At 44.7% G+C, this 19,588-nt stretch overlaps 2 protein-coding genes across 4 annotated transcripts; one reads left to right on the top strand and one right to left on the bottom strand.

Annotated features, from left to right (window-relative positions):
* Nucleotides 1–209: 209 nt before the first annotated feature.
* LOC148063940 (inactive double-stranded RNA-specific editase B2-like) lies at nucleotides 210–7,741 on the top strand. The gene is made up of 8 exons (XM_087810362.1): nucleotides 210–264; nucleotides 3,573–4,060; nucleotides 4,151–4,262; nucleotides 4,338–4,506; nucleotides 5,867–6,196; nucleotides 6,263–6,444; nucleotides 7,346–7,527; nucleotides 7,592–7,741. Exons 1-8 carry the CDS (start codon nucleotides 210–212, stop codon nucleotides 7,739–7,741), a joined length of 1,668 nt encoding a protein of 555 aa, XP_087666488.1.
* A 137-nt stretch (nucleotides 7,742–7,878) lies between these two features.
* On the bottom strand, nucleotides 7,879–18,272 carry LOC148063939 (WD repeat-containing protein 37-like). Of its 3 annotated transcripts, XM_087811531.1 has the most exons (15): nucleotides 18,149–18,272; nucleotides 17,495–17,705; nucleotides 16,425–16,521; nucleotides 16,265–16,360; nucleotides 13,470–13,534; nucleotides 13,122–13,208; nucleotides 11,671–11,806; nucleotides 11,540–11,611; nucleotides 11,428–11,472; nucleotides 11,286–11,356; nucleotides 10,377–10,617; nucleotides 10,166–10,307; nucleotides 9,970–10,104; nucleotides 8,710–8,824; nucleotides 7,879–8,639 (listed from the first exon to the last, which is right to left on the bottom strand). In XM_087811531.1, exons 2-15 carry the CDS (start codon nucleotides 17,630–17,632, stop codon nucleotides 8,508–8,510), a joined length of 1,572 nt encoding a protein of 523 aa, XP_087667657.1. In that variant the 5' UTR covers nucleotides 17,633–17,705; nucleotides 18,149–18,272; the 3' UTR covers nucleotides 7,879–8,507. The 3 variants fall into 3 exon arrangements, with proteins under 3 accessions (XP_087667657.1, XP_087667658.1, XP_087667659.1); XM_087811532.1 differs by lacking the exon at nucleotides 13,122–13,208; XM_087811533.1 differs by lacking the exon at nucleotides 13,122–13,208 and having other exon boundaries at nucleotides 10,377–10,614.
* Between the last annotated feature and the right edge of the window lie 1,316 nt (nucleotides 18,273–19,588).

The following is a 19,588-nucleotide window of genomic DNA, read 5'->3' as shown; positions in this document are numbered from 1 at the left end:
ACATTCAGGACAAGATTCCTAACAATTCAGACCCTTCAGATGCGTTTGTCTTCTGCAACGAACGCGTGAGAGCTTCAATCCAGAAGTCAGTTAATACAGAGAGTGGTGGAGGGAGGAGCGGGGGAGGGAGGGAGGGAGGATGGAGGGAGAGGATCTACCAGGAGAGGAGGTTCCCGCGGCAGAGTGTGTGTGTTCGGAGGAGCAGCAGCATGGAGCGCTGGGATTGGACCCAGAGGACGAGCAAGAGAAGGCGGAGAAGCAGAAGTAAGTTCTTGGAAGTCAGTGAACTTCACGACTGGAGTTCCAAGCTCAGTTGAACCCTCAACTTTCCTTCTGTTTCCTCATGTTTCCCGAGATTATGGGATGTTTGTTCACGAGCGCAGATGGATTATTTATTCCGATACTCCAGGTCCCGCAGGAGAGCAGATCCGCTTTCCGATGTTTAAACCAGGAAAATCTAATTTAAAGATGGACTCGTCTAAAAATGCCAAGGACAGCCGTGAGGTCAGAGGTCAGATGAAAGAGGGACCTTCTCATGGTGATGAAGATGATGATGAAGAGTAATGATTTAACAACACAACGATGAAGATGATGATGAAGAGTGATGAGTTACAAACATGGTGGTGAAGCTGATGATGATGATAATGGTGTGATGATGATTAAGATGATAATGATGTGATGAAGATAATGATGATGATGAAGATGATGATGATGAAGATGATGGTGTTAAGACGATGATGAAGATGATGGTGTGGTGACGATGATGAAGATGATGGTGTGGTGACTATGATGAAGATGATGGTGTGATGACTATGATGAAGATGATGGTGTGATAAAGATGATAAAGAAGATGGTGTGATGAAGATGATGGTTTGATGAGGATGATGAAGATGATGTGTGGTAAAGATGATAAAGGAGATGGTGTGATGAAGAAGATGATGGTTTGATGAGGATGATGAAGATGATGTGTGGTAAAGAAGATGATGACGATGAAGATGATAATGGTTTAATGATTGTATGATGAAGATGATGAAGATGATGGGTGTGATGACGATGATGAAGAAGATGATGATGTGATGACGATGACATGATGATGGTGTGATGAAGAAGATGATGATGTGATGACGATGACATGATGATGGTGTGATGAAGAAGATGATGAAGATGATGGTTTGATGAGGAGGATGAAGATGATGTGTGGTAAAGATGATGAAGATGAAGATGATAATGGTTTAATCATTGTATGATGAAGATGATGGTGTGATGAAGATGATGAAGATGATGGTGTGATAAAGATGATAAAGAAGATGGTGTGATGAAGATGATGGTTTGATGAGGATGATGAAGATGATGTGTGGTAAAGATGATAAAGGAGATGGTGTGATGAAGAAGATGATGGTTTGATGAGGATGATGAAGATGATGTGTGGTAAAGAAGATGATGACGATGAAGATGATAATGGTTTAATGATTGTATGATGAAGATGATGAAGATGATGGGTGTGATGACGATGATGAAGAAGATGATGATGTGATGACGATGACATGATGATGGTGTGATGAAGAAGATGATGAAGATGATGGTTTGATGAGGAGGATGAAGATGATGTGTGGTAAAGATGATGAAGATGAAGATGATAATGGTTTAATCATTGTATGATGAAGATGATGGTGTGATGAAGATGATGAAGATGATGGTGTGATAAAGATGATAAAGATGATGGTGTGATAAAGATGATGATGAAGATGATGGTTTGATGAAGATGATGGTGTGATGACGATGATGAAGTTGATGTTGTGATGACGATGACATGATGATGAAGATAAGAATGATAATGGTTTAATGATTGTATGATGAAGAGGATGGTGTGATGATGATGAAGAAGATGATGATTTGATAAAGATGATGAAGATGATGATGATGGTGTGATGAAGAAGATGATGATGATGGTGTGATAAAGATGATGGTGTGATGACGATGATGAAGATGATGATTTGATAAAGATGATGGTGTGACGATGATGATGATGGTGTGATGAAGATGATGAAGATGATGGTGTGATAAAGATGATGGTGTGATGACGATGATGAAGATGATGATTTGATAAGGATGGTGTGATGATGATGATGATGATGGTGTGATGAAGATGATGAAGATGATGGTCTGATAAAGATGATGGTGTGATGAAGATGATGAAGATGATGGTGTGATGAAGAAGATGATAAAGATGATGGTGTGATAAGGATGATGGTGTGATGAAGATGATAAAGATGATGGTGTGATGAAGATGATGGTGTGATGAAGATGATAAAGATGATGGTGTGATGAAGATGATGGTGTGATAAGGATGATGGTGTGATGAAGATGATGGTGTGATAAGGATGATGGTGTGATGAAGATGATGGTGTGATGAAGAAGATGGTGTAATAAGGATGATGGTGTGATGAAGATGATAAAGATGATGGTGTGATGAAGATGATGGTGTGATAAGGATGATGGTGTGATGAAGATGATAAAGATGATGGTGTGATGAAGATGATAAAGATGATGGTGTGATGAAGATGATGGTGTGATAAGGATGATGGTGTGATGAAGATGATAAAGATGATGGTGTGATGAAGATGATAAAGATGATGGTGTGATGAAGATGATGGTGTGATAAGGATGATGGTGTGATGAAGATGATAAAGATGATGGTGTGATGAAGATGATAAAGATGATGGTGTGATGAAGATGATGGTGTGATAAGGATGATGGTGTGATGAAGATGATAAAGATGATGAAGATGATGGTGTGATAAGGATGATGGTGTGATGAAAATGAGTGCTCCATCATAATTACAGGTCAACAGGTCAGCATGGATTACGGACGATTGTTGAGCTCTAATCTCAGAAGCAGATTACAAAGTTGTTCACAGTCGCTAAGCTGTTTGTCGTTTTCATTAATGGACGTCAGCCTTTTGTGTGTCGCTCATCCTCCTGCTGAGAGGAGAACCTTCCTCCCCCCTCCTCCTTCTCTCCATCCTCATCTACGACTTCATCTCGGTATAGTCCTCGTTCCTCCAGGAAGTTGGTACGAAGCAGGAAAAACAGTCATTGAGCGAGAAACTTTTTTTTGACGTTCGTTTATCTGCATAAAAAAAAAGAAAAGACTTCAGTCCTCATTTTATTACTTGTCGTCTGATTTATTGTTTCATGAGTTTATTACTTCATTGATTGAAGTTCAACTCCTGAAGTTGACCTCGTCGACCAACTCAATCTTCTCCAGTCCTGAGTGCGTCTCAGATTGACGGACAGATGGATCGTCCCAGTCCACGACTGAGTAGAGATGAGTGAGGACGGATTACTGCCGGCACAGCTGCTGACGTGCCACTTGGCTGCTCTGTCATTTCACTGATGGATCCCGAAAAACCTCAATATGTCCGAGTCCACGTTAAGAAGCAAAGAACAAGCTCAGGAGTCCAAGGGCAGGAGGTCGAGGGTCACAGCGATCCACTCAAGGAAAGGCAGACAAGAGAACACTGGAGACCCTGGACTGACAAGTGTCTTCCTTACGATCCTATTTCTCTGCAGGAACCTCCCGACTCAAGCTCCAGGAGAATCTGACCCAGGAAGACCTTCAGAGGTCTGAGCCCACGACATCATGTCCGACTGTCCACATTCCTGAAGGGAAGAAGAGAACATGGACCAGAGACGTCCCTCTGAAGACCCCACTGCACCAGCCGGTCCAGGAGTTTTGGATGGACGAGTGGAACCGGGAAGTTGAGGATCAAGAGGTCGTGACAGATGAGCTGCAGGACATCAGAGTCAGCCCGGTGCTGCTTCTGGACTCCTTGATCCCGGCTCTCCGGTACTCCTGCACGGAGGAGAGGGTCCCGGGTCGACCCTGGAGGACGTTTGTGACGGTGCTGCGGCTGCAGGGGCGAGTGTTCGAAGGATGCAGCCACAGCAAGAGACGAGCCAAAGCTCAGGCGGCCTCGGCGGCTCTGTGGACGCTCTTCCGCCTGGGACTTCAGAGGAGCAGCCTGCAGGGGGCGCTAACTCGGAACCAGCTACCACAGGTCGGTATATGGAAGCGTATCAGTGCCATCAAGATATTGAACGGTAGAATTCAACATTTGAAATGTAACAAAAAAAACATTGATCTTCAGGTTTTTGCCGAGTCCGTCTACGGTCTGGTGATGCGGAAGTTCTTGGAGCTGGGGGGTCGTCACTTCTCAGAGACCCGTCACAAAGTCCTGGCTGGAGTCGTGATGACACGAGGCGAGTACTTCAAGGTCTAGTGCTGACCAAGCCACGGTGCGCAACTCCTCACCCACCGAGTCTCTTTCCCTGCAGGGTTCGAGCTGAGGTCGGCCAGGGTGGTGAGTCTAGCTACGGGGACCAAATGTGTGAACTCGGAAGAGGTCTGCGACAGAGATGATCTATTGAAGGACTGCCACGCCGAGGTGGTCTGCAGGAGGGCCCTGGTTCGATTCCTGTACGCACAGTTGGAACTGCTGCTCAGGTATAAACACGGACTGCATAAACATTATGACCACCCTGCTGAGGGTCGGGGAGCTTCTCGAGAGACTAGTGTACGACACAGGTCCACAGACTATGGTCTTTATCTGCGAAGGTTCCGACCGGCAGTCACTTGGTCTGGTGGTCATAATGTAGCAGCTATACCTACATTGAAATTATGATCTAGTAGGGATGTGTATTGGCAAGAGTTTCTGGCGATATGATGCGTATCACGATACAGGGGCAACAATACAATATATAGTAATACTGTAGGAACAAGTACATATGTGTAGTATTGTCGAGTACTTGACTCTGGTGTTGCAGAATTTACAGACCACATGACTCTTGACGAAGTCGTTACTGCTTTCATTTGTCTTGAACACAAAATATGTCCAAACATCAACTTTAAAAGCTGCTGGAGTCGACTGTATCCTCTCATCCTCAGTTGTAACTGCTTTCATTTGTTTTGAAACCAAAATATGGCCAAACATCAGCTTTAAAAGCTGCTGGAGTCGACTGTATCCTCTCATCCTCAGTTGTAACTGCTTTCATTTGTTTTGAAACCAAAATATGTCCAAACATCAGCTTTAAAAGCTGCTGGAGTCGACTGTATCCTCTCATCCTCAGTTGTAACTGCTTTCATTTGTTTTGAAACCAAAATATGTCCAAACATCAGCTTTAAAAGCTGCTGGAGTCGACTGTATCCTCTCATCCTCAGTTGTAACTGCTTTCATTTGTTTTGAAACCAAAATATGTCCAAACATCAGCTTTAAAAGCTGCTGGAGTCGACTGTATCCTCTCATCCTCAGTTGTAACTGCTTTCATTTGTTTTGAAACCAAAATATGTCCAAACATCAGCTTTAAAAGCTGCTGGAGTCGACTGTATCCTCTCGTCCTCAGTTGTAACTGCTTTCATTTGTTTTCAAACCAAAATATGTCCAAACATCGGCTTTAAAAGCTGCATGAGTCGACCGTATCCTCTCGTCCTCAGTCATTACCGGGATCTAAAATAAGTCCTTGCCTAAGTTCCTTGATTTTCTGGAACTCCTGTGTTGTTCTCAGTATTATCTTGACCTTTAAAGTATATATTTTATCGAGTATTGTTTTTGATTGTTTAAGCGCTTTGTGACCCTGGTCTGGAAAAGTGCTATATAAATAAAAATTAGTTACTTACTTACATTGTTCCTTTAGCTGCAGAGGACGTAATGTTATTATGTAATATTGTATGTAATATTGATTGTAAATCGATAGTGTTGTTAGAATATCAATACTTGATCGTGAAAAGAAATATCCTGATATTTAAGAGTATCAATATTTCCTCACAACCCCATGATCCAGTGTCTAAAAACCTGACCCTTCATAAGTACCTCAACAGAAGCCAGGGGGGCGTCGATCTTCGTCGCCGAGGACGGCGGACCCCGATACCAGCTGCAGGGCGACGTCTCCTTCCACATGTTCGTCAGCTGCTCCCCGTGCGGCGACGCTCGACTCCACTGTCCGTACGAGTCGACGACCAGAGGTGAGTCACCGTCATGTCTGACATCATCACGTATGACATCATCGTGTCGGTCAGGTCTCAGCTGCAGGTACCGCAGCGGCCTCAGGATGAAGGTGGACGGGGGCGAGGGCACGCTGCCGGTCCCGGCACAGAAACCTGTCCGGGCCAGCATGTCCTGCACCGACAAGCTGGCAAAGTGAGTTTTAAGAAGAAATCCCAGGACTCCTGGAACTCCACTCACGCCCTCGTCTCCGCTCCACAGGTGGTGCGCGGTGGGCCTGCAGGGGGCGCTGATGTCGCACCTGATCCAGCCCGTTTACCTTCACAGCCTGACGGTGGGGACGCTGAGTCACGTGGCCCACCTGAGCAGAGCCATTGGCCGCCGCCTCGCACCCGTCACACACCTGGCGGCGCCATACCGACGTCAGAAGCTGCTGCTCGGCTGTGAGTCCAAACCGTGGAAGTAACATCGGAATGTTGACCAGTTGAATTTAACATTTCAAATGTTGAATCATTTTTCTGAAGCATTGAATCTTTTTTTTTTTAGATAAATACAGAATTCTTTAAATCCTTTATTGAAGGTTGAATTAATAAAAAAAGAAAAGAAAATATTTAATAAAAGAAAACCGAATATTTTCAAAATCAATAATTGTTTGTTTACAAGTAGTTTGATATTCTGTTTCCAATAAAAAACATTGAAATAATTCAATATTTTTTTATTCGTAGCCTTTAAAATTCAATTCATTCAATTAAAAATACTGTTGCTTAAATATTCGTTTAAGCATCGACGTGACTTTCTCTATTTTTATTGAATTAATTCTATATTTAAAGATAGAGGTCAAATACGAATTAGTTAAATATTTAATACAATTCTTTTTCTTTTTTTTTTTTTACACAGTTTGATATTCTAATTCCAATAATAATAAATAATTAATTAAATATTTTTTATTTGTAGCCTTTTGAATTCAATAAATTCCAATTAAAATGCCACTTCTTTGGAATCTGCCATACTGTATTGACGCACCAGTTTTTCGATCAAGTAGATGCTTACTCTTTAGGTATTGTCCGGTGAAACTATTAAATAATTAAAATTTTAAAAAATAACATTAACATGTGTCATTATTCCTAATCAATGTCAACCTTTTAATAAATGAATATTGATAGATTGAATCCAATTATTCTAAAAAATAATCCTATGTTTATTTTAAAAAAAAATGTAATTCAACCATCCAACATTCTGATGCCACTGATATACTTCCATAATAAGGCTTCAGGGAAACTGAAGGTCAGCTCTTATTTGAGATGTGGTCACATGACTCAGGTAACTCACCCGTCTGGACTTCAGGTCTGAGCCGCAGTGACAGTCGTCCAGCTGGTAAAGCGCCGTCATTGAGCCTGAACTGGAGTGAAGGAGACGAGGGTCTGGAGGAGATCAGCACCTGCACAGGGAGGAAGGTGGAGTCGTGCGGGCCGTCCAGACTGAGCAGGAGTTCTCTGTTCACCCGCTGGAGGGCGCTGCAGGGCCAGGTGAGTGCCCAAAAGTATTCCTGCTGGTCATAATGTTATGGCTGATCTGTGTTTCTCTCACCAGTTCGGACCAGAGGATGACCCTGGAACGCACGCAGGGGTCAAAGCTTCGGCCCGGAGGTACCACAGAGCGGCCCAGCAGTTCAGAGCGGCTCTGCAGCGGGCCGGGTTCGGACCCTGGACCAGAACCAGGGCACAGCCGATACCTTACTGACGGTCACCTGTGGAGATCCCTGCTACTCTTATTTCACACTTTATCTTGACTTACCTTTACATTATGACCTCCTGTTCCGTTTCAAAATAAAAGCTTCAACAAACAAAACAGCTTCAGGGTCAAAGTTCAACAAAAGGTTTAACAATGAGTGACAGGTTTGCCTTTATTCTGAAGGACAGATTGAACAAAAGCGGAACAGTCACGAGTGAGTCGTTTTAAGGGAGCCTCTTTGTAACACACACACACACAGACACACACATATATTTAATCAAGAGCGCAACGTATCTTGTTATTTCTTCACCTCTGACCTCTCTATTGGATTCTCACCTGTCAGGTGACCCCTTCTGATGCCTCTCCACTCATTGATAGACAGGTTCTACATTTGAAACTTCAGTCCAGTGAAGTATATTAAAACAGTTTTACAACTAAAAGCTCTGGTGGTTGGTGAAGCAGCAGGTAGGGGGCGCACTAGAGCAGCATTATCACCGTCACGTGATCACAACTGACACTTGACAGAAACGGTTGACGAGGAAAAAAAAGATTACGTCGTCACTGTGGCAGCTATTGTTTGAGCGTCCTGTCCATCATCTGGACAGACTCGGTGTGCTTTTACTTTGGCGTCAAAACATTCTAACCTGGTGAACTGGTCACATGACTAGCGTGAAGATGTCGGCAGACATAAACAGCACTTTCTAAACACACCTTCTTACTGGGGCAGCTTTTCGCTTCTACGGGGTCACGGGGGGGGTGGGGTCGACGGGGGTCGTCACTTTTCCTGCAGCAGCGCCGGGACGTTGATGTTCCAGCCGATGGCCTGGCGGTCGAAGCCGCAGGTGAACAGGTTGCAGGAGTTGTTGTCTTCGCTCCAGGCGGAGCAGCAGACCATCCTCCGGTGACCCTGCAGCGACACACCTTCACGCTCAGACGACCTGCAGCCCGAGCGCAGACGCGCCTCACTCTCCACGCACCTGTCTGTTGCTGCGCGGCAGTCGAGCCAGTCGCACCCCCGACATGTCGAAGAGTCGCACCTGCCTGTTGTCGTGAGGGAGCGCGATGACCTTCTGGGTCGCCGACACGCTGATCCTGGAGGCGACATGAGCGAATGAGACAACTAAATATACATTTTATTTATAGATATTTGTGACTCAGCTGGAGCTGCAGAAACATTGAGTCAGTTACCGAGGCAACAGACGCATCTCTAATCAGTAGAAAGAGCCACTTTGCTTCATCTATGCCATGAATTATAAATCTGTCTATTAATAAGGACTTTTTATCTTCCAACTTCCAAGAATGAGAAGATGTTGATTTTGCTATTGTTGTTGTTGTTAGTTTCATTGTGTATAAGCTATTTGTTGCTGCTAGTTTGAATGTTGCAAATGTTTTTGTTGTCTCTAATGTTGTTATTGTTAAGTGTTATTGATGCTTGTTTTATTTTTGTTGCTCGTGTTGTTGCTGCAACTAATTTTTTTGTCGTCACTAATGTTGTTATTGTTAGTTTTATTGATGCTTGTTTTATTTTTGTTGCCCGTGTTGTTGGTGCAACGAATTTTTTTGTCGTCACTAATGTTGTTATTGTTAGTGTTATTGATGCTAGTTTTATTTTTGTTGCCTGTTTTGTTGCTGCAACTAATGTTTTTGTCGTCACTAATGTTGTTATTGTTAGTGTTATTGATGCTAGTTTTATTTTTGTTGCCTGTTTTGTTGCTGCAACTAATGTTTTTGTCGTCACTAATGTTGTTATTGTTAGTGTTATTGATGCTAGCTTTATTTTTGTTGCCTGTGTTGTTGTTTCAGCTTAAGTTTTTGTCATCAGTAATGTTGTTATTGTTAGTGTTATTGATGCTAGTTCTACTTCATATTGGTGCTCCGCCCTCTAACCAATAGCGAAGCGGTTAGAGGGCGTCGCACCAATTCGTAGAACCTGAGATTATGAAGATAACTCAGGGGTTCTACTTCATATTGGTGCTCCGCCCTCTAACCGCTTCGCTATTGGTTAGAGGGCTTCGCACCAATTCGTAGTACCTGAGATTATGAAGATAACTCAGGGGTTTTATTTTTTTTTGCCGGTTTTCTTGCTGCAATTAATGTTTATGTCGTCACTAATGTTGTTATTGTTAGTGTTATTGTTTCAAGTTTTATTTTTGTTTCCTGTGTTGTTGTAGCAACTAATGTTTGCCGTCGAGGTCCCTTCAGATGGACCTCTCTAAGACCCGATGACCGTCTCTCACCTGTTGACTGAAGAGTCCGTGCGGATGGTTGCTATGGGCGACCTCATGTTCTTCAGGTCCCAGACTTTGACGGTGCGATCGTCGCTGCCCGACACCACGTTGTCTCCCACCGTGAACACGGCCGACGTCACGGTGCTGCAGAGACGCAGAGAAGGTAAGAAGGTCATTATGTAACGTGTAGACGTGCGTCACTGACTCCGTGTGTCCCTGGAACACGTTGACCGAGTGGATGGACGGATCTCTGAAGTCCCAGAGCCTGAACGTGGTGTCTCTGGACGAGGTGACCACCAGGCGCTGGTTTGGATGAGTGCAGCAGTGGGTCAGCTCCTGGTCGTGACCTGGACACACAATCGCACTTGTTGATGGAGCCGAACCACCAGGTGGTCATAATGTCGTGGCGGACGGACCGGTGAGAGAGTGGACCAGCTCGGAGGTCTCCACGTCGAACAGGTTGGCGGCTCTGTCCCACGAGGCGGTGACCACCTGCTTGCCTCCCACCAGCCAGTCGGCAGAGATCACGACCCCCTGGTGGCTGCGCAGAGTCGTGCTCGCGACACGCAGCGTCGGGCAGTCGTTCGGACCTTCGGCCTCGGCGTCTGCCTCGTCCTTGTCTGAGAATTCTGCGTCGTCATCCAGAGGCTGTGACTGCTGCAGGGAGAGTCAGTGTGTGTGTTAGTGTGTGTCTGTTTCAGTGACTCTCTTTGTGTGTGTCTGTGTGTGTCAGTGTGTCTTTATCTCTGTGTGTCTGTGTCAGTTTGTGTGTGTGCCTTAGTGTGTGTCTCTCTGTTTGTGTGTCTGTGTCCGTTTGTGTGTGTGCCTTAGTGTGCGTCTCTCTGTTTGTGTGTCTGTGTCTGTTTGTGTGTGTGCCTTAGTGCGTGTCTCTCTGTTTGTGTGTCTGTGTCCGTTTGTGTGTGTGCCTTAGTGTGCGTCTCTCTGTTTGTGTGTCTGTTTGTGTGTGTGCCTTAGTGTGTGTCTGTGTGTATCACTGTGTGTGTGTGTGTCAGTGTGTGTCTCTGTGTAGGTTTGTGCGAGTGTCTCAGTGTGTCTCTCCGTTTGTGTGTTGTGTAAGTGTGTGTGTGTCTGTGTAAATTACTATGCGTGTGTCTGTTTGTGTGTGTGTGCGTGTAAAACTCTTTGGGTATGTCCATGTGTGTCTGTGTCAGTGTGTGTGTTTGTAAGATTCACTGTGTGTGTGCCTGTATCAGCTTGTGTGTGTGCCTCTCTGCGTTTGTGCGTGTCTGTATCAGTGTCACTCTGTTTGTGTGTCTCCGGTGTATGAGTAGGTGTGCGTCTACGTGTGTGTGAGAGACACTCACACTGGTGTCTGTGGTCGGTGTGGGCAGTTGGACCAGATACCTCCAGACGTGAGCGGTCTGGTCACCTGAAGCTGTGGACACACCAGAGGTCAGAGGTCACAGTTGCGTGTGTGTGTGTGTGTGTGTGTGCGTGCGTACGTACCTGTCAGAGCGATCTGCTCACTGGGATGGAACTTGATGGAGTTGACTGGGAACAGACACAGAGGTCGCTCAGCCCCATGTTTGGTCACACGAGTTAGTGAATCTGGACTCACCTGAGCCCTGGTGACCCAGGTACCTGAGGAGGCACTTTCCCGTCTCGATGCTCCACAACATGGCAGAGTGGTCTGCGGGGAGGGGGACATGTCAGGAGGGGGGAAGGACCGGTATTTACCAGGGGACTCACCTGCCGAGGCGGTTCCAAGGACCACCGGCTGAGTCTTGGTCACGCTCAGGTCCCAGAGCCCGTCTCTGTGACCCGCATACTCCCTGACCAGCTGACACACGGCTCTGGACGTGGTGGCTTTGAAACTGGACACGATCTGGACATTGATGATAGACCGTCAGAGGGGGAGAGGTGATGAGGAGGGGGGGGAGGAGAAGGCAGTGAGGGGGGGTGACAGGGCTCTGACACCTTCTAACCGGTATTTGGACCAGAACCAAAGAATCACTCGGTTCCACGCACGGCCGGACTTTAGTGTAGGAGCCCTGAGAGAAGCCAAGCGGGTCAGCAGCACCAGGTCAGCAGCACCAAAGTCAACAACACCAAGTCAGTAGCACCAAGTCGGAAGGATCAACTGCGGCAGCGTCAGGTTTAGCTGTGAGCGGCTGAAGTCTTGGACTGACTCGATAAGAGACTCGTTAAAAGCAGCTTCGGACTTTGCCAAGGACGAGTTAAAACTTGAACTTGTTATTTTGAAAAAACTCGAGACAAGATTTTTTACGTTGAAGATCGGAACGATACAGACGAGACTCTTGTCCGATGGACACAAGCCAGCCAACGAGTTCCTACTGGAGACAGACGGATGATAGACGGATGATAGACAGGAGAGGAGGGAGGGAGGTGAGGAGGTGGAAACAGAAGAAGATGTAAAATGAGAAGAAAGAAAGAACCAGATGGAAGTAGAAATGAGACCTTCATAGCTCCAGACATCCATTTTGTTTTCTCTAACTTCTTACAGTGACCATTGGTAAAAACTCAAACGCTGACTCGTTTGTTGACCAGAGGAACTGACTGGAGACTCAAATTGTTTGTTGACTACAAGAACAAACTCAAGATTCGACTACTTTGTTGACTAGAGGAACCAACTCAAGGGTTCAACTCGACCTTGATCATAAGAACAAAATGAAGTTGAGTCAAGTCGTGACATGACTGAAAGTAGAAACAGTTTTGTTTTCTCTTGAGATTCAAAAAACTTCATGAGAATTCTCAGAACTCTGCCGTGTCTTCTAACAACTCTGGTTTGGTCTCGAGTGTCTGTGTTGAGGGAACCTTGAAAGTCTCATGACGATGATGAAGATGATGAAGATGATGAGGATGAAGATGAGGATGACTTCATGAGTCTTGATGTGATTACATGTTGTTTATGTTGCACACAAGAACAAACATGAGTGTTGATGAGTAAAGTCCTTTAAAAAGGGGTTATGGCATGGTCGTCATGGCAACCAGCAGGATCTCTGTGTGGAGGTCTGTGAGCGGGTCCCCCCCTCCGACACAAAGACCCGACTGGTTCCGTTTGCAGAAGCTGGAGGTTCCTACATGTGGAAGAGCAGGTCGCTGGAGGAGGGCGGGTCGACCCGCGGGCCCGGCTGGTTCAAGGATCATGGCGGGACAAGAAGGGGGAGAGAACAAATTACCCATGAGTCACCGCCCCACAACTCCCAACCGGTCCTGCTGAAGCTGCGTGGCCGACCGAACCGGGCGTGACACGAGTTTGAACGTGGCTACAGGGACCAGAGACAGTTTGAAAAAAGACACACACAAGTGTTTTTTTTTTTCTTAAAGGTCCAAACCCTGTCCAGGTCTCGCTCAGGACTTGTTGTTGAAAGGCGACTAGTTTGCGTGAGTAGATTGAGGACTAGAACCCAGAGGGGTCAGACAACAAGAACACTTGGAGCTCATGTCTAGAGAGTTGTCCTTCCAGGTCTTTGACCATGACCAGGTGACTTGAGGACCTTCAACAGAGTCAACAGAGGAAACTTTACCTTTGATGTGGAGGCCTTGTAGGTCGTCTTCAGTTTCTGGGAGAGCTGACTTGTGCTGTGACTCGCTGTAGGGACAGAAACTCATGAGTCGACTCGTTACATGACTAGAAGAACTGACTCAAGAGTCGACTCAATACATGACTTGAAGAACAAACTCAAGAGTCGACTCGTTACATGACTAGAAGAACAAACTCAAGAGTCGACTCGTTACATGACTAGAAGAACAAACTCAAGAGTCGACTCGTTACATGACTAGAAGAACAAACTCAAGAGTCGACTCGTAACATGACTAGAAGAACACACTCAAGAGTCGACTCGTAACTTGACTAGAAGAACTGACTCAAGAGTCGACTCAATACATGACTAGAAGAACAAACTCAAGAGTCGACTCATTATATGACTAGAAGAACAAACTCAAGAGTCGACTCGTTTCATGACTAGAAGAACAAACTCAAGAGTCGACTCAATACTTGACTAGAAGAACAAACTCAAGAGTCGACTCATTATATGACTAGAAGAACAAACTCAAGAGTCGACTCGTTACATGACTAGAAGAACTGACTCAAGAGTCGACTCAATACATGACTTGAAGAACAAACTCAAGAGTCGACTCATTATATGACTAGAAGAACAAACTCAAGAGTCGACTCAATACTTGACTAGAAGAACAAACTCAAGAGTCGACTCAATACATGAATAGAAGAACAAACTCAAGAGTCGACTCGTTACATGACTTGAAGAACAAACTCATGAGTCGACTCGTTACATGACTAGAAGTGACTCATGAGTCGACTCGTTACATGACTAGAAGAACTGACTCAAGAGTCGACTCAATACATGACTTGAAGAACAAACTCAAGAGTCGACTCATTATATGACTAGAAGAACAAACTCAAGAGTCGACTCAATACTTGACTAGAAGAACAAACTCAAGAGTCGACTCAATACATGAATAGAAGAACAAACTCAAGAGTCGACTCGTTACATGACTTCAAGAACAAACTCAAGAGTCGACTCGTTACATGACTAGAAGAACTGACTCAAGAGTCGACTCAATACATGAATAGAAGAACAAACTCAAGATTCGACTCGCTACTTGACTAGAAGAACAAACTCAAGAGTCGACTCAATACTTGACTAGAAGAACAAACTCAAGAGTCGACTCAATACATGAATAGAAGAACAAACTCAAGATTCGACTCGTTACATGACTCGAAGAACAAACTCAAGAGTCGACTCGTTACATGACTTGAAGAACAAACTCATGAGTCGACTCGTTACATGACTTGAAGAACAAACTCAAGAGTCGACTCGTTACATGACTTGAAGAACAAACTCATGAGTCGACTCGTTACATGACTAGAAGTGACTCAAGAGTCGACTCTCTACATGACTTCAAGAACAAACTCAAGAGTCGACTCGTAACTTGACTAGAAGAACAAACTCAAGAGTCGACTCGTTACTTGACTAGAAGAACTGACTCAAGAGTCGACTCGCTACTTGACTAGAAGAACTGACTCAAGAGTCGACTCGCTACTTGACTAGAAGAACAAACTCAAGAGTCGACTCGTTACTTGACTAGAAGAACTGACTCAAGAGTCGACTCGTTACTTGACTAGAAGAACTCACTCAAGAGTCGACTCGTAACTTGACTAGAAGAACTGACTCAAGAGTCGACTCGTTACTTGACTAGAAGAACTGACTCAAGAGTCGACTCGCTACTTGACTAGAAGAACAAACTCAAGAGTCGACTCGTAACTTGACTAGAAGAACTCACTCATGAGTCGACTCGTTACTTGACTAGAAGAACAAACTCAAGAGTCGACTCGTAACTTGACTAGAAGAACTAACTCATGAGTCGACTCGTTACTTGACTAGAAGAACTGACTCAAGAGTCGACTCGCTACTTGACTAGAAGAACTCACTCAAGAGTCGACTCGTAACTTGACTAGAAGAACTAACTCATGAGTCGACTCGTTACTTGACTAGAAGAACTGACTCAAGAGTCGACTCGCTACTTGACTAGAAGAACTGACTCATGAGTCGACTCGTTACTTGACTAGAAGAACTGACTCAAGATTCGACTCGCTACTTGACTAGAAGAACTGACTCAAGAGTCGACTCGTAACTTGACTAGAAGAACTAACTCATGAGTCGACTCGTTACTTGACTAGAAGAACTGACTCAAGAGTCGACTCGCTACTTGACTAGAAGAACTGACTCAAGAGTCGACTCGCTACTTGACTAGAAGAACTGACTCATGAGTCGACTCGTTACTTGACTAGAAGAACAAACTCAAGAGTCGACTCGTTACTTGACTAGAAGAACTGACTCAAGAGTCGACTCGCTACTTGACTAGAAGAACTGACTCATGAGTCGACTCGTTACTTGACTAGAAGAACAAACTCAAGAGTCGACTCGCTACTTGACTAGAAGAACTGACTCATGAGTCGACTCGTTACTTGACTAGAAGAACAAACTCAAGAGTCGACTCGCTACTTGACTAGAAGAACTGACTCATGAGTCGACTCGTTACTTGACTAGAAGAACAAACTCAAGAGTCGACTCGTTACTTGACTAGAAGAACAAACTCAAGAGTCGACTCGCTACTTGACTAGAAGAACTAACTCATGAGTCGACTCGTAACTTGACTAGAAGAACAAACTCAAGAGTCGACTCGTAACTTGACTAGAAGAACAAACTCAAGAGTCGACTCGCTACTTGACTAGAAGAACTGACCAAACAAAACTGAAAACTACTCTGCAGCCTCCTGACCCGACTACACCTACACTCACCTTTGGTCTTCAGAGCTCCTTTAGCCAAGTCAGCACCTTCAAGTGTTTGTCCGTCTCCGGTCAAACGATCGTTGAGCGTCTCGATCTCTCGCCTCACTGCAGACAAGCGACATGAGACTCAGAGACCTGCAGGAGGAGCTGCCGAGTCGGTAAAACTCACACTCGATGTTCTCCAGGTGGAGGTTCTCAAACTCTCTCTCGATCTGACTGAACAGGTCCAGCAGGTTGGTCCTCAGGGACAGAGGAAGTTTGGAGTCCTGTGGGAAGACACAGAGACCTGAAGAAAACTCCACAGACACGACCATGACTTGGACCTAGACTCATGTTGATTAACTTGTCAACTAACACTCGAGGAGAGGTCTAACCAGAGTTCAGGGGTCAAGGGGCGAGTGAGTTTGGACCTGCTGGCTCCTGTCACAGGGGGTGAAACAAGGACTAGGAGAGCACTAGAACTAGGTCAGGACTTTAAACCAGGACCAACAATTCAGGACCTGAAACTTACCTCCAGTCTAGCCAGGGACTCCAGATTGTCGGAGGACTGGACCAGAGAGAGAGTGGGAGTTAGGCAGACCGTTGCCATGGCAACCACAGTGACCTTTACACCCGAGACTTATTGATGATGTCATCGATCTGCTTTCGAGTCTGACTTCACAAACTAGATTTACAGACTTTTTATCGAGTCAAATTGAAATTGTTTCAAATTGAAACATCAATGACACACACATGCACAGAGTCACACACACCGAAAAATGTACAACAAAAAAAAACAACACACAGACAGAAAGAAACATGAAAACACAGGACAAAAAAACAAGACACACACACAAGAAAACAAGCAAAAACACAGTCACCAACAAACCCACTTGCACACAAAAACACATATGTAAACACACAAACAACAAAACACACACAGAGAAAGAAACCAATACAAACGCACACACTTGCACACACATGTAAACACATGTAAACACACAAACACGTGGACACACACTCTCTTTTAAGTCAAGCTGATGCGGTGTAAGTGGATTAAAATCGGATCATTGACTCATGTGTCCACGACAGGTAACGACACGTTATTTTACGTCTGACATCTACAACCACTTCACCAACAATTCTGTCATGAACAACAGTGGGACCCCTCAGGGATCCATCTTAGGTACCCCTTAAGTTTAAGAGATGTCTTGTAGACTCTAGAACTTTCCGTCATTTCGTGGTGGGTCGGCGGGTCACCTGTGCCTCCAGCATGTCTCTGTTCAGGCCCGGACGCTCCTGCTCGGTGCTGTTGGTCCGGCGGATGGACAGACTGTGCGACTTGCGCTTCTGTTTGGCCTGGCGGGCGGCGACGCTGCTGCTGCCCTCCACGGGCATCACTCCCTCAGGTACCAACTGGACCCCCCCCCCCCTTCCTGGCCTGGACGTTGGGGCGGCAGGAGGACGGTAACTGGAACACAGTCAAGATGTTGTCGCTCAGTCAGTCGTGACTGGCAGCACCAATGGACACCTGCCTTTTAGCTCAGCTCTGTTTCTGTTGAGGAAGCTAAAGATAACGTAGCGTCATTGCTAACAACTTTATTGGATCATAGTCACTAAATCTGTGGTTTAAACACGGATGCTAATGTCAAACATTTATTTGATACGTTTATATATTTTTTCATCCTAAATACAGGTCATTTTATTTTCTGCGACTAAAATAAAAACCCTCTTTGTGATGATATATCCAATTCAAACTGATGTCATAATAAATAAACACACAATAAAAAGATAATAAACACTAAAACTGAGGCGAACATCAGCTAGCGGATTTTCGATTAGCTTCAGTCGCTTTGATGCTAACGGGCTAACGGGAGGAAAAACAACCGTCCAGACATCAGACCCGGAACTCACCGACAGTCTACAAGGGTGTCGTTTTATTTCGGGTCGGTTCAGAGAGTCTGGGCGTCAACATCGTCCTCAGGACCGTCAGGAGTCGCGGTGCCGCTTCTTCCAGGTCGACGGTGACTGACAGCTGAGCCCCGTCTGACGAGATAACCAGCTGGTTCCGGCGAGCTTTTCAGAATAAAATTGTTAATGTTTTTCGATTCGGTAAGTTTAGTTCTACTTTTCTGACGTAAAAGTAACATCTTAATTAAAACACTAAGCGAAACGAGTGTAGAATGGAGTGGATTCATTCAATTTCAAGATTGAGCATCAGGGCTAAGAACATTAATTGAATTTATTTTCTTCAAGAAATAACTATAGATGTTTCAAGGTCAAACAGTACTAATGGAAAACAGCTATTATCAATTAAATTACACACATTATTGTCCATCAAATGTAATCAATGATACAGCACAGGCGTCGACAGACAAGACTCAATTGTCATTTGTGTTTATTGACTGACAAAAATGGACTCCACTGCTGGCCTCGTCCTCAAAGAAGAGGCAGACTACAGACTTTCTGGAGGACGAAGCTCTAGCCAAACATCCTGACTTTACAAAAAAGGACTTTCTCAGGTGTCTTTCCTAGACGGTTCACGTCCTTCTGAGAGTTTTTCATCATCTTCTTCCTCTTCTTCATCATCTGAGAGAGAAACAGGCTCGAGTGTCATGTACTTGGACTTCATCGTGGTCAGGAGACTAACACATACAACACGGGACCATAACATTATGTCCATCTGAACTGGTCCTGCAACACAGACCATGTATATAAGAAGGTTAAGAGTAGACTGTACTTTCTGAGGAGGCTCCGATCATTAACATCTGCAGGAAGCTCCTCTGCATGTCTGTGGTGGCCAGTGTTTGATGCTGTGGTGTGTTGGGGTGGGAATGATCAAAAATGAAAAATATAATCAATAAAGCGCCGTTTGAAAGATTAACAAGAAAAGTGTAGTTTAGACAGACTGCGAAACATAATATTCACATGAGCTGAGAGGGTTTTGAGGAAGTTACAATAAAACAGGAAAGGGTTTGTCGCTTCCTGGCAAGTGATTTAAGAAACACTTGTAATCCTCCACAATGACGGAGAGATTTGAAATAATAGGAGTTGTTTTTTTATCCATGTTTGTCAGCAAAAAACAAACAAACTGATGCACCACCTGTCAAAAGTCAAAAACATTCATTCAAAATGAGACAATTCAGTGACTGTGGAGTCAGGATTCGTGCTCACCTGAGTCGCTCCTCGTCCGTCTGGCGCACTTTCATTTTCTTCAAATGTTTTCATTTAGAGTATAGTTTAACTGTCTCTAGTTCAACACTGCAGAAAACTGTTAAAAATCTCTAAATTTAGGAAAATGGTGTCATAACATGATCTGGAGCTTTTAATACATATGTTTGTATCTTCTCGTTT

This window comes from Callionymus lyra, chromosome 16, assembly GCF_982586985.1.
Source record: "Callionymus lyra chromosome 16, fCalLyr1.hap1.1, whole genome shotgun sequence".
NCBI lineage: Eukaryota > Metazoa > Chordata > Actinopteri > Syngnathiformes > Callionymidae > Callionymus > Callionymus lyra.
The sequence above is the reverse complement of the archived record's forward strand: the minus strand, read 5'-3'. Positions and strand labels throughout refer to the sequence as shown.

Bases quoted from the DNA above. Each gene is read 5' to 3' on its own strand.
- LOC148063939 (XM_087811531.1), bottom strand. From the start codon at position 17,632: ATGCCCGTGGAGGGCAGCAGCAGCGTCGCCGCCCGCCAGGCCAAACAG. The intron at 11,357-11,427 runs GTACGTACGCAC...GTGTGTCCACAG, and splicing joins TGAGCAGATCGCTCTGACAG to CTTCAGGTGACCAGACCGCT. The intron at 10,308-10,376 runs GTCCGTCCGCCA...TTGTGTGTCCAG, and splicing joins GCTGGTCCACTCTCTCACCG to GTCACGACCAGGAGCTGACC.
- LOC148063940 (XM_087810362.1), top strand. From the start codon at position 210: ATGGAGCGCTGGGATTGGACCCAGAGGACGAGCAAGAGAAGGCGGAGA. The intron at 265-3,572 runs GTAAGTTCTTGG...ATTTCTCTGCAG, and splicing joins GAGAAGGCGGAGAAGCAGAA to GAACCTCCCGACTCAAGCTC. The intron at 4,263-4,337 runs GCGAGTACTTCA...CTTTCCCTGCAG, and splicing joins TGGAGTCGTGATGACACGAG to GGTTCGAGCTGAGGTCGGCC.